Below are 14425 nucleotides of genomic sequence, written 5' to 3' on the forward strand. Positions count from 1 at the left end.
ATTGGAGTTACACCTGTGGATGTGTTTAAAGACCACACCTGGAGCTGTCATGGAGGGTGCAGGAACGGGATTAGGACCAAAGTGCAGACAGGAGAACGGAATGTTCATGAGCCATGGTTTAATTAAATAAGTCCAAAAATACTTAGAAAAACTGGAAACGCAGAACTGGTGACAGAGTGTTTCCAACCCTGGTCACACCGCCCTACACGTTTTAGCCATTTCCCTGCTCCAAGCACACATAATTTCAACTGAATACTGAATAACAGGCTTTTGTGGAACTGCAGTCATCTGAATCAGGTGTCTTAAATCAAGGAAACATCTATAACATGCACCGCAGTGTGTCTTGAGTTCCAGAGTTGGGAAACACTGAGCAACAGTGGCGTGGCGCATCCAGAGCAAAGGGAAGGAACCAGTGGCAATCAATGAGTCCAGGAGGCAGATATACAGAGTCAGAGAGAAACTGACTGCAGCTGGGAAGGTAGCAAATGAGGCTAGATGAGATAAATGATTAGTAGCTGGGAAAGGGGAGAAAAAGAAGAAGAGTAAATGGCAAAGTGACTAAGGCAAAACAAAGATGAAGCTAAAAAAACTAAATAATAAGAGAAATATTTTCCAAATCTAACAAAATTAATCCAAGAGAAACTAAACTAAGAGAAATAATAAACTAGAATCAGATAAAACTAAGTGTAAAACAATTCCAAAAGACACGTATGACCAAGCTTTAAAAAATACAATGAAAATAAGAAATCTATACAAGAAAACAACAAAGGAAGAAGTTCACTAGTAGAAGGGAAATGACAGGAACACATTGTTTCCTTGTTTGACATGACTGGAAAGTGCAAAGAGGTCACTGGAAACAATTTTCAGACATTTGAAGATGCCGCATTCATCTGCTAAAACAGTTATATGCAAGTATAGAAATGATGGGACTGTCCAACAGTCATACCACTCAGGAAGGAGACTGATTCTGTGTCCCACAGATGAACACTTTTTGGTCCAAAATGTACCGATAGACCCCAGAACAAAAGCCAAAGACCTTGTAAAGATGCTGCCTTGAAGGGTCATTATTCACAGTAAAATGTGGCTTTAACAGATATGGGCTGAAAACTATTTCTCCAAAAGAAACACCAGAAAGCCTTAACGACCATCGTCACATTTGATTCAAAAAGGGGGAAACACTTGTAAACCTGGGAAGAACGTTCCAGCTGTGAAGTATGGAGGTGGCAGCCTCATTTTGTTTTGCTGCCAGAGGAACTGGTGCACTTTCTAGAATACATGGCACCATGAAGGAAGAACATTATGAAGCAATATCCAAAGACATCAACCAGGAAGTTAAAGCTTAGAAAAAAGTTGTCATCTAAATGAACAGTAACCCTAAGCATACAGCGGTTACTAAAATCTACATGAACTCTTAAAAGGATCAGAAAGCTTATGTCTAAAATCTGCAAGATTAAAAACTGACTTTGTGGGTTATTTTGTCAGCTGCTTCCTGGTCAAATGTGGACAACAGGGTTGGATTACAGGTGTGACCCCATGCATACTGGGTTAGGCTGTCAATCACAAAACAGGTCCATGTCACAAATGTTACACCAGTCCATTTACAGCCCCTTTAATAGCAAATAGTCAAATTTACATAACAAAATGTATTTCACTGTAACATAAATAGTCAATTTATTTCTTTTTAGTTATGATAAAAACATTATGTCAAAGCGTAAATTAGTGCATTTGTACTATTGCATGATCAAACTGGGGTTTTTACTGTTTAATACCCAGCAATACAACACACATTGCAATTTTGACAATCAAAAATTAATAGCAAATGTTTGTTTTTTTGCAGCTTTTCTTGGAATGGAAAGTAGTGGGTGTTATTAAGTAATCTTTAAGGAGGAGGATACAACAGCTGGATTGCTCCAGCGGAGTGAAGTAAGATGAACACAATGCAATAGAGGTGTGGCAGCAAGAACGTATCAGCTCCACATAAAGAAGAATACACAAGGCAGCACAGACAAAGGAGCAACCGAAAGCCTAAAAATAAAAATTCGCTGCCAAAGTAAATGTCAAGATGCATGAAAGCTTTTGTAATTATTCGCAGGCTGGGTGTGAGGGCAGAAAGCAAAGAGAACAGAAACAGACCAGAGAGCAGAAACAGGAAGTGTGACGAGCTATTAAAGACAAAACCAAAATGATTGTTATCAAAACCCAATGCGATAAACAAAATGAGACAAAGACTACGCTCACTAACCAGGGAGAAATTTTACAGTAAATGACATCAGACCCAAAACACGAGAAAAAAAAAAGAGACACAGAAAGCAGAACCTACTAAACACTGATAGATACGTTTGCTAAACCATTAGCTTTTCTATTTCTCTGCATGAGGGAAGAACCCTGATGCCAGCTGTCTGTTACCAGCTGTCGGCTCTGGCAGACAGAAGCTCATCAATCCATCAAGCACTGGTAAAATAATTGACATTAAAGCCAGAGTATTCTCTCTATTTTGACAGTTATTAATACTATAAATAACCAATTTATATTTAATGTATGTTGCACAGAAATACACTACGACATCAAGTCAATCTATTGTTTGTTCATTGTAAACCTAACAACATGCAACAAAGCAGAAGAGCTTTTCTTTTATCTCACACGTATACAAGCTTCTTTTTCCAAAATAATTCAATAAGAAAATACTGAATAGTATTATAAATACACTATTCAATGCAATCTTTGAATATAAATACATTGATTTTATTTATTTTTTTACATAAAAAATGAACAGCATATGAAGGTTCCAAACATGAATTTTCATAGCCGGAGCTGAAACACCTCTTGAAACCTTGACTTTGACATGCTGGTCAGAAACAACAGCATCACCCAAACACAGCCAGCGTCTCAGACAATATAACTCTGTGCTGTTAAAATGGAGCCGGTTGTTTCTACTGTCACCACATGCTTGTTCATTAGATCGCTGCAAAGTCACCTCATTGTGGCCTTCTTCAAATAAACTCCGGCTGACCAAATTTTCACTGTCAATTGTCATTATATTGTATTTTTCTTTATAATCATATAATTTCTTTATGAATGAAATTGACCAGTTTTTTTCTTGTACAGGTCCTTGATATGACAATAATTTTGAAGTGCTAGATAAATAAACAGAATAGTATTCATTTGGGAAAGATTAACGTTTGGACACTATGAACATTTAAAGTGTCAAGACCAACAATGGAGACAGAGACCCAATAGATCGCATTATTGGGTCTCACCCCTTATGGTGAAATATAAGGGGTGCCAGTGCTGCCAAAATTTCTACCTTCAACCATAAAATTTGGTGTTGTGTTGGTTTAAGGGCCTAGAACATAATTCCTGAGGATGAAAGACACCAAATAACATTCTTTCTTTAGTCATAATGAAAGATAAAATAAAAATAAATTCTTCTAATAATCCAAACCATCAGTTGTCTCCATCATGCTAAATGGTGGGTGTCACGCTGAAATCTTGCTCTTTTACTTTTTTATGTATTCTTTCATTAAAATATTATCATGCAATACTTCTAGCAGAGCTGTTGTAGAAAATAGTGAGCATTATTTTGTAATTGTGGTGGATAGGGTCTTGAATTTTTCTGAGAAAACATGTTTTCATATTCAAATTGTCTATTTGAACACATGACTGTATTATTTGCCTAAATCTGTTATTTTGTCATTCCTGCTTCTTCTCCATGTTTTTTCGATCTGGAATAAATCAGGAATCAAAATGTTTCTTTCTACAAGCTCCACTTCAGCTTGACTTCAATGAACAGTGAAATCCTACTGAAAAAACACACACTTCCTGTAGAGCTAATTGTGTGTGTCTTTTGTGAGTTTATTAGCGCGCACAAGTGAGAGAGCACAGAGAGAGAGAGAGTCTCAGTCTGTCATTAACCAGGCTGCTGAGTTTAATTCAGACTTCACAGATTTGATCCAAACTCCAGACGGATAAAGAAACACGCAGGATGGGTGTTCAGGTCATGTTCGTCGTGCTTTTCATGTTTTTAGCCACGGCGGAGTCTCAAAAAGGTAAGCACAAACCGGTCCTGCAACATCTTTATTTTTACCGTGAAGTTGAAATATTTCTTTTATTTGTCTGGAGGTTGGACAAATACACATTTCAGCTCTAAATATACTGTTTGCCATGAGCAAACCCTTTAGTGTCTTTGATCAATCAAAGTTTTAACAGAAACTTATGTAAACATTATGGACTTCAATAATTACAAAGTTATTTATTAACTGTTTGTGGTTGAAGGAGGAGTCTCATTCTGGAGAAACAAAGTTACTCTGAGCTGTCCAGAAAACGGAACATGGACGAATAAAATGGAAAAAGCAACTTTAGGAGCTGCTACAACTTATGAATTCATCTTTAAAGGCCAGGCCCAATATTATTGTGAATATGAAAGTGAAGGGGAAAAATTTAAATACAGCTTCTTCGTAAAAGGGAAGGGTAAGTAAAACCAGATTTCATTTTAAGGTCTTTGTGCTCGTATAGACCGAACTGTTGTTTGACTGTTCACGTTTCTTCTCCAGCTTGTGAAAACTGCTTTGAGGTGGACGGATTCCTCTTCATGCTGGTGATTCTCGTGGATGTGATCGGGACTGCCGTGGTGATGAGGATAATCTATGTTTGCACCAAGAGGAAACACCCAAATGTACCGATTCAACCCCCACGAGGTAGGAATGAACTTAAGATCTTATCCCAATTTCTGGGCCCCAAGTACTCATGAAGTCCTTGGAGTTAATTAATATTTATTATCTTTATTTCTTTAAGCACGTAGAACCCGGCCTCAAGGAGACCAGTCTTCTGCCTATGAGGTGGGTATTACCAGGAACTGTATTACAAAAAGAATGTTTTATCTGGCATTTGTTACCTAGAACAACTTTTCCCTTCCTGTTGAACTAAAAGAAGCGCCATCAGTTACATGATCTAATCAAAGATTACAATCTAAATCTTTTTTGTACAAGAAAAAATATTTATTTTCCCATCAAAGAGAGATAGTAGCCTCCAGCATCAAAAAGGTGCATATGAGACTAATGCAAGATCATAGTTACTGAAATAATGTCAGCGCTGCGAGAAACACACTTTGTTGTTTGGTGTTTGATGAGATAATTTTTATTAACTCTTTACTTATTGTACCTGTTATTTAAAGATGCAGCTACAATGAAAATAATGTTAAAAAATGTTTAGTCTGTCTTCTTCAAGGTATAGTTTGTATATACAGAATTATGTGAGGTACGTATAAAAATCAGCAGATAACCAGCAAACTGATTGTTTAGAAAGTGGAACATTTTTTATAAATGAGCTGAGTCAGCACCAAGCACAGATTTTAAAATGGGAGAAGAATGTATTTCTACTGACACCAAATTGTTTTGCATTAAGTTATATATGAAACAAAGGGTATTTCATTGCATTATAGCAAAGATTTTATTTATTTATTTATTTATTTATTTATTTATTTATTTATTTATTTATTTATTTATTTATTTATAAATAAAAACATGTTTTCCTCTTTGGTAATGTATTATTGCTCACATTATAAAATCTAATATATTCTTGAAAATATCTTCTGCTATAAAACAATGTCAGAACACTTGAAAATTTACTGAGGATCTATTGCCATTCAAGAAAAATATTAGGAATATACTGAATGATCTACAACCGACACCCCTTAGTTCATGGAGTGTCCAGGGTGAAATATTTTATTTATTTTATTTAATGAGACATTTGGGTGTATTGGGTGGTCTACTGAACAAGTGTATGGATGATTTCTGTGTATTTGAAGGCAAATTACTATTTGCCTGTTTACTTATTTATTTATCTATTTATTTATTACATTGCTTGTTTGTTTGGTACTCTAGTATTTTTCTAATGTATTGTTTTATTTCCAAACAGTAACCCATTTGTATATATAAAAAAAAATTGATTTTGGATTATGTCTCGGCAGTCACTGAACACCAACACTCAAGCAACGGAAACCTACTCCGCTGTGGTGCACAGGACGGGGTAGACGGTCATCATCAGAAGGTCAGAAGATGGCAAACATTTATAAACGGATAGCATGAAATAGCAAGGAATTACCAGAACTTGTGTTAGATTTAACATCATTAAAACTGAACATTGTGAAATTAGTTTAAAATGATTTAAAATGATTAGTCATCTTTTGTGTGTTTCAATGTGAAATTGCAGCTGTTCAAAAATTGTGCAGCAAATAAGTTGTAGAATTTCAAAAGCAGGATTGAAAGTAAAAATTATATAATTTGTTCATGCATATGCAAATGATTATATGTATTTCTGTATTTAATTTTCTATATTTTTATGTTTTATTTTGCTATTATTAAGCTAAAAAACATTCATTTAGAGTAATAAAAGTTTTTTATAGTGTCAAGGTAATGACACAAATAATTAGGTATTTTATTTTCATCCAAAAAGTTATTGAGAAGCCCTTTAAAAATGTTTATAATGAAGAGCTCAACCTTGGATTATTTTTCTATTTTCAGGAACAGCAATGTTATTCCATATGCATAAGACATTACTTCACGTAAAAAAAAAATGGAAATGTTAAAAAGATGTTTGCTATAATCATTTTGAACAAAAAATTAATAAAATTCATTAATAAAACTTCTGGTAAAACTTGTTACCCAAAAAATAGGACCAAACATAAAATTATTCAAATAAAATAAGTATCCAAAGATGAAGAATTAAGATGTAAGACTCCCAGGATCATTTTTGGAAACTGCTAATTTCAGAGCTAATAAAATTTTAGTTAAAAATTATCAGATCTATTTGTGATAAATGATGGAGTGTGTGCTCTGAAGGGCGACCTGAACCCACCCAAAAATGGTGGAGAGGTGTGTGATAGACAAAACACTGAATCAAACTGCAGACATCTTCTGCTTTTCAATACTGTGGAGTAAAAGCTAGAAGACCAGATAGATAGTGAGCGTGGTAGAGAGGAATCCTTCAAAGAAAACTACTTTCTTTTATTAAGGATGATGTTTAAACTGTTTGATCAAAATATTGTTTTCCTTTTTGTTTTGACTTTGAATTGAAACTCAGTATATTTTATAATTCATAGTCATGTAACAACTGTAGGTTTTTACATATCCTTTTATGGCTTCACGATATCATTGCTTGTAATCTATGCAAAAGTAATAAATTCACATATTTACTGTAACATCAGTCTTTATTTACTTTTCCTTTTTCCTATATGAAGTTGGTTATTCTGCTTTTCTCTCTTACAAATAAAGGATTATTTGTTTTTCATTGAAAAAAGGAAGTATTTTTGTCGAGTTAAACCACCAGGTGGCAGACGTGTACTAAAGGATACACCATTAAGCTTTATTTAAATATTTTATGAGGATCTAAAGGTTACATCTATACACTAACTTGCACAAAACTCTTCCAAATACTTAACTGCCACTTTTATACATTATATAAATAATATTTTCTAATGTTTTATTTGTTTGCAAAGATAATAGGAGTATATTTTATAAGTCTGGAGAGAGAAAAATGAAAGAAAATCAGAAAAAACATTGGTCCAGACTCACTCTGCATCTGGTAGAGGGTTTGAAGTGAGCCACTAAGTGGGTGAGATGTGTCCCTAAAGAGTTTGCATATCTAGAGTGAGGTTGGTAAAATGAAAAGAACATTTTAACTTTGAAAAATCTCCTGGTCAAACATGATTTCCAGATAAACATAACACAACAGCCTTGAGGTGTAGCAACAATAAAACAACCAGATGGCTCAAACAAATGGGACAAAGGAGCAAACGAAGTTATATAAATAAATAGAAGGCACACTTAAGAATGGGACCAGAAAATTTAACAACACAAGATTTTAACAAAAAGAGATTCCTTATATTCATATGTTTATGACATAAGTAATAAACTTATTGCAATTATTTTACAGGGAATGGACAACAACAAAACATGAGTTTTTCTCTGCACACGGTACTGCAGGTAGACTTTGTTTTATGGTTTGTGAATTCATCTTGAAAAAAAGGAAACACTTCCTGTGTGAGTGTGAGTGTGAGTGTGAGTGTGAGTGTGAGTGTGTGCGTGTGCGCGCGTATGTGTGTGTGTGAGAGTGGATCTTCACTAGAGGCAGTTTCAGAGAGAGAACCATCAGCTCCATTTTGAATCGTTCTGACTTTCTGACAAGACAGTTTGATGTAAATCATATATTTTTAGAGAGTTTTTACAGATTTGATCTAAACCTGAAAAACATTCAGAATCAGACAATAAGGATTAATTAGGATGACTGTTCAAGCTGTCTTTGTCATCATCTTCATGTTTGCGACCTCCGTGAAGGCTGAAACAGGTAAATATGGCACAATATTACCTAATGTTGCTTTACACTGTAAAGTTGGAGCATTTCAGTCTCTTTCAGCTTAAAACAAAAGCAGATATTGTCTCTAGACATAATATTTGTTAGCACCAACTGCATTTCCTGTGTTAATGTTCCTTTACTGCTTACAATCTTGTTCTTTCTGACTATTTGTCTAATAATACTTTTTTTCCAATTATAAGGTGTTGATTGGAACACTTTTGAGTACAGTTATATAAAATGATCATAAAACACTTTAAAGAAACTGAGAATAAAATCTGACATGCATAAACATTTATATGAGAGCCTATAACAGCTCTGAGAGCTTCCTGGTTCTGTGTGAGAAGTACTAAGAGGATGAGAACTTGGGTTTATTAAAAGGTCGCAAACTAAAACTTGTGCAAAAAAGTAATTTTATAACTGTATGATTGGTTAAAGGAGGAGCAGAATTCTGGAAAAAAGACGTCACACTAACTTGTCCTGAAAGAGGAACGTGGCATAAGGGACAACCAACAACTCCAGAAGCTACAACATCTCCAGTAGTGTCAACAAAAGAGTATACATTCCTATATGAACGGCAAGTTCTATACACATGTCAATACAAGAAAAATGAACATACGTCTCCAACAGTGAATTATTATTTCTATGTCAAAGGAAAAGGTAAGTAAAAGCATCTTTTCATTCTTTGCCACCTGCGTTAATTATATGACCAACTCTTGTGCCATTGCTGCTTTTTCCCCATCAGCCTGTCAGAACTGCTTTGAACTGGATCCAAAGTTCTTTGTGGTGATCATTGTTGTGGATGTAATCGGTACCGCTGTTGTGATGATGATAATCTACAGGTGCTCCAAGAAGAAAAGCTCAGATGCACCGACCCCCTCCAATAAACGTAAGGCTCTGCTTGTGTAATGCATGTCTCTTGATCAAAGTAAAAAGATTAAAAATGATTGTATTGAATCTCTTTTTGTCCTCCAGCGACTCCAAGAGCTGGACACCGGGCTCCACATGGTCCATCTGAGTATGAGGTAAATATTGTCAAAAACCTTTCAAGACAGACTGATTAATTTTCTTAGTTTAATAATTACTTGTTACGTGAAATAATTTTATCATTGCACTTAACTTTAAATCGTACATGCAGTGATATTTTTTTTATACTTAAATTAAACAATCATATAAGATGATTCAATCTTGTGAAACTTTTTTGTCATCAGTTTGACAAAAAGGAAATAACATTTTTGTTCACCACAGAGACCTTAACATGGTGGTCACTTCAGGAGGGAAATGTTTACCTTATCCAAAGGACAGAAAATAGGAAAAAAAAAATTTCTTTCCAAATTAATGCATATATGAGTGTTCTTTGTTATTTAAGACTATGTAAAGTTTTTATATGTTCTTGGCAGAGAAACCAATTAGATCTACACACACAAAAGATGTGGAATATTGTATTGTCAGAAATTGTCCAAACCCCAAATACATTTTTGAAATATTCTAGTAAAACGCCTTAATATTGCATACATTTTGCATCAGATGGTTATTTAACACCAAAACACACACAAGACTGCAAGACTCCTGTACAGTCGAAAGACCCTGGTCAACTTCTTACATGCTCCTTTGGAAAACTATTTGAAACCAGATCATTGTTATATAAGCACAGCTGGCCCAAGGCATCATCAGCACAGCAAACTGCATAAATCACCGTTACCACTATCTGAGAGTACTTAACTGACAAAGACAGCATATTATAAAACATTACAGATGAAGGCAAGTTCAACCAAACAAACCTACTTAAATCAGGATGTTCATACAGCTTTTAACTACAGCCTTTATACAAGTGTTTGTTTGATTAATAATATGTAACTCATTGGATTCTATCATCCAGTGGATTTAGAGAATTTATTTCAAGCTCACTAGTTAACTAAAAATTGTTGTGTTAAATGTAAGCTGGGCAAGCAATTGAGAAAATTTTTAATGAATATAAATAATGCAGGAGTGTTGGTCTAAACTCTGCTTATGCCCAAACACAGTTCTGTTTTGGGTCCCACATACTCCTGGATCAGCCTCACAGTCCAGTATCAGCAGATCAAACCATCATTGTAAGACTTATCCCGTTCTCACCCAACTAATTCAAAATGTATCTTATGTTCGGCTTCAGTGCTAATGTCAGAAAAGTTTACTTGATTTAACTCGTCACTCCTGGATAATTTCTGTTAAATGATCCAGTAAATGGTTGGGATGAATGGTTTGGCTTCATGTTACATGCTTTAGAAATTACCAAAGTGTTGTTTCGGTTCCAAGATTATGAGCAAATTTACCAATGTTTCTAGAAGTTGCTGTCTTCCAAAACATTTACTGCTTCTCTTCTATCAATATGGTTCAGAACATCATCTCTGCGACTCACAGAGATGTAAATAAAAACAGTGGTGATGTATTTCACAATAACTAGACAACAGAAGTCTGTCCCTCACATTTATGTAGACCATTGTCAAAGAATATAGGACTTGTTTTGGATCAACATTTATGTTAAAAAATCATATTGATATATTTTTTTATACTTTAAAATACATTTTGTTTTTAGGCGCATTTGAAATGCACTAAATTATGACACTGCAAAAATGTATTCGGAAGCCGTTTCTCTGATTAATTACTTGGGGTGTAATGATACCTAAGCCTCACGAGATGAGACATGATACAGATTTTGTGAGAACAAGACGGAAAGAGATTTTTATATTACTTTAAAGACAACTTCAAGAACAAATTTCACTTTAAAAAGGCTTCATGTGGTAAAATCTGCAGTTTTAGATTTTGCCTCAAATTCAACCATCTGATTTTTCATTTTCTGATTTGTTTTCTTCTCTTCAGACCTTAGGGCAGTTCTCGCACTACGCATGGTCTGCTGTTTGAGATTTCCCAGTTGTTATTGACAGAATGGAGTGTGATTGTTGCGTAGCTTAACGTACAATTAGATATTTATCCAGCGTTTATTATAGTGATCTTATCTGCCTTTTTTGCATCTAACCAACTTGGAATACTAATACATTATCCATGTCTTGTTTGTCATTCTGTTACATTTATGATTCCAACTGAAAACCCAACATGCAGCCCACAAATGATTTAAGTGTAGTTCGTGTATCTTCTATTCCAACTTCTTCATGCAAAGCCATAGTGACTGTAACTGGCAAGTGCTTATGAGCTTTCAACAAGAAATATTGTGAGATCTTGTATGGTGAGATCTTGTTACTGTAATTAATTACCGTATTTTATGTTGCGCTGAACAAAATGAGACAACAATAAAACCTCTAAAATTCCTGTACAGCCAAGCCATAAAAGTGGTAGATAAAACGCCACTGAGTTACCATCACTGTAAAATTTTAGCAAGATATAAAACTTTAATAATTTAGTTGTGAGGCTTGTTTTCAAAATTGGGAATATTACTGATCCACCACTGAAACCCCAAGTGTGTTTCAGCGTTTGCACGACCTTTTTAATCAAAGACATTTAAAAATGGAATAAACCCCCAAAAAGTCTAAAACGCTTTGCTGACCTGAGGACTTTTCTCATGTTAGGAAAGTGCTATTAGAAAACCAGCAGTTCCAGAACTGAAAATGAAAACTATAATTACACAATTTAATACTGTGTTTATTGGGATAATTTTATGACTTTTATGTATGATTTTAGACTGTACATTATTAACTTATGTGCTCACGGATTATAGATAGAAGCTATTTTAAGATAAATCTGGTGCACAGTACCATTGCCTTCCTGCGCTATTCAGTTCAATTCAATTCTCGCTAAGCGCAGAACAAGGGGCTAGTTTATGAGGAGATTTTTCTGCCATAATTCGAGAGAGCACACATTTTAGCATCTTTCATTAATGTTTTTTTCCACATTGTTTCTGTCAGATTAATACATTTAATCTGAAAGTCACTGTGATCCAACCATGTTACAAAATGTTTTCTGTTTGTTTTTTACAGACACTCAACCCAAACACCCGATCACAGGACACCTACTCTACTGTTGTGAACAGTGGCATGGTGAACAGGACCGGATAGAGACATCTCCTTTCCAATTATGAAACTCCTTACATACATCCTCACATGTTTTAATTTTGCTTTATTGCAAATCCCACATTTGTTAAAGGTGCAGTTTCATACTGAAAAGTAGAAATGTGCAGTCCTTGTACATTATGCCAGCTTGAAGTCATTCTGTGGGTTCAAAACACGTGCAGCCTTAAAACATTAAAACAAAAACAGCAAACATTGTTGATAGGTGACACAAACTATTTTGTTCTACTTGTCCATTAAAACAGTTTATGCAGCATAAAGCTGTATAAACGGTTTTATGCCATAAACACACATTGTGGCAGATGTGTTAAACATGAAGTTATTATGTTATATAGTAATGATTTTACAAAGTATATCTTTATTTCTATGTATTTGGGGTTTTAATAGGTTTCATTTATATTCAGTTTATTTACATGGCACAACTCACGTCTCAAGAAAATTTACAAAGAAAAAAACAGCTTATGGTAAATTTAGAATATGTTTCAAACTAGCGAAGAACAGAAAGTTTATATGTATAAAGGTTATATAAAGTTTATATATGTAAACCTTAGTAAGAATGAAGGTGGACTGGTTTAATTTTTACCACTAATTAGAACTTTCAATGTTCCCAGTTAAGGGCATCTTGAGGCTCTATATTATACATATTATGCTTTGAATATTCAAACTTTTTATTAGCTTTAATAAATATCAAGCTTGTATGATCAAACTCAAACAGTTATTTGCTTTATTGTTTTTTTAACTGTATTTGTGCTTTTGCTGATGTTTATATTGCACAAGCAGCAAATTTTGTCAGCTGTGTTATTTTATTCTCTTTTTTCTTTTTTTATATTTTTCTCTGTATTAAGTGTCTCTAATTGAAATAAACATGGGCAAATCTCTTCTCATTTTTCTTTCTGTGTACGGTTAGAAACGATACCACAATGGCTCAACAGATAAACTGCATGTGATTCATGAGGCGGTTTCGAATCCGCAGGTCATATCCGCAGTACACCACCTAAAGAACACAGTCACCGCTGGTGTTTCTTCGTCTCTCTGCATGTCTCATATAAGACAGACGTGATGGAAACATTCAACAAGCCTCTGTGTATTTCACATTATCAGAGACAGGATGGAAAGGTTGTGTCACATAATGTTTCTGCTTTCTGTTTGTTCTTCCCAGCAGTGACAGAGAGCAGTTATACTGGATGGAAATGAAAGCATGAAATGTGATGCAATAGTTCTCTGAAATATAGATTTTTATTGATCACTACATTTATTGTAAAGCAGCTCATGTTGTGTCGCTTTGTGGAAACACTCCACCTCTTACTGCTCAGTTATCTTCATTTACATCTGCTGTTTTTTGTGTGACAATGTAGAAATATAAACGATGGTTTCTTCTGTGACACGGTGTCAAGTCAAACCGCTCCCACACACAGACCTACATCTGCTCATCTGTCTGTGTGAGAGAACATCCGCGCACCAGTGTAGACTCTCGTGTTCAAAGTATATGTACGCTGTATCGTTAAAGTGTATGTGTGTGTGTGTGTGTGTGTGTGTGTGTGTGTGTGTGTGTGTGTGTGTGTGTGTGTGTGTGTGTGTGTGTGTGNTGTGTGTGTGTGTGTGTGTGTGTGTGTGTGTGTGTGTGTGTGTGTGTGTGTGTGTGTGTGTGTGTGTGTGTGTGTGTGTGTGCATGTGTGTGTGCTTTCAGGTAGAAGTTGGTTCAGTATGAGTGCGTGTGGGGGATGATCAGGGTTTGGTTTACTCAGCTCAGCTGTATGAAGCCGTCTCTCACTTCCGGTTAAAATATAAAGAAAAAAAGACGCATTTGTTACCAGGCTGGAAGCTAACATGCTTTATTCTATCCTCCTCATAGACTCTGGTTTTCTCCAGCCAGACTACTGAACTAACCCACTAATGATATTAATTTATCTTTTTCAGAAGCTTCTTCTGAAATCAGCTACTTGGTAACATCCTCTCCTCAGTTTCCTGTCCTTGCTATGGTAGTATTAACATTTACTATTATGTTAATACTACCTTCT

The 14425-nt window shown here is 34.9% G+C and overlaps 2 protein-coding genes across 3 annotated transcripts; both read left to right on the plus strand.

Annotated features, from left to right (window-relative positions):
* Positions 1–3901: 3901 nt before the first annotated feature.
* Positions 3902–8030, plus strand: LOC103475178 (T-cell surface glycoprotein CD3 epsilon chain-like). 2 transcript variants are annotated; one of them, XM_017308185.1, is made up of 6 exons: positions 3902–4046; positions 4273–4467; positions 4551–4694; positions 4792–4835; positions 5966–6045; positions 7930–8030. In XM_017308185.1, exons 1-5 carry the CDS (start codon positions 3983–3985, stop codon positions 6026–6028), a joined length of 510 nt encoding a protein of 169 aa, XP_017163674.1. In that variant the 5' UTR covers positions 3902–3982; the 3' UTR covers positions 6029–6045; positions 7930–8030. The 2 variants fall into 2 exon arrangements, with proteins under 2 accessions (XP_017163674.1, XP_008424838.1); XM_008426616.2 differs by lacking the exon at positions 7930–8030 and having other exon boundaries at positions 5966–6156.
* A 108-nt stretch (positions 8031–8138) lies between these two features.
* LOC108166815 (T-cell surface glycoprotein CD3 epsilon chain) lies at positions 8139–13190 on the plus strand. Its single transcript, XM_017308179.1, has 5 exons — positions 8139–8340; positions 8785–9006; positions 9092–9235; positions 9322–9371; positions 12318–13190. Exons 1-5 carry the CDS (start codon positions 8277–8279, stop codon positions 12393–12395), a joined length of 558 nt encoding a protein of 185 aa, XP_017163668.1. The 5' UTR covers positions 8139–8276; the 3' UTR covers positions 12396–13190.
* Positions 13191–14425: the final 1235 nt, after the last annotated feature.

Source organism: Poecilia reticulata, linkage group LG13 (assembly GCF_000633615.1).
Source record: "Poecilia reticulata strain Guanapo linkage group LG13, Guppy_female_1.0+MT, whole genome shotgun sequence".
NCBI classification, from domain to species: Eukaryota; Metazoa; Chordata; class Actinopteri; order Cyprinodontiformes; family Poeciliidae; genus Poecilia; species Poecilia reticulata.

Excerpts from the sequence above, each read along its gene's own strand:
- LOC103475178 (XM_017308185.1), top strand. The coding sequence starts at position 3,983 with ATGGGTGTTCAGGTCATGTTCGTCGTGCTTTTCATGTTTTTAGCCACG. Across the intron at positions 4,468-4,550 it reads CTTCTTCGTAAAAGGGAAGG|CTTGTGAAAACTGCTTTGAG; the intron begins GTAAGTAAAACC and ends TTTCTTCTCCAG. Across the intron at positions 4,836-5,965 it reads ACCAGTCTTCTGCCTATGAG|TCACTGAACACCAACACTCA; the intron begins GTGGGTATTACC and ends ATGTCTCGGCAG.
- LOC108166815 (XM_017308179.1), top strand. The coding sequence starts at position 8,277 with ATGACTGTTCAAGCTGTCTTTGTCATCATCTTCATGTTTGCGACCTCC. Across the intron at positions 9,007-9,091 it reads TTTCTATGTCAAAGGAAAAG|CCTGTCAGAACTGCTTTGAA; the intron begins GTAAGTAAAAGC and ends TTTCCCCATCAG. Across the intron at positions 9,372-12,317 it reads ATGGTCCATCTGAGTATGAG|ACACTCAACCCAAACACCCG; the intron begins GTAAATATTGTC and ends TGTTTTTTACAG.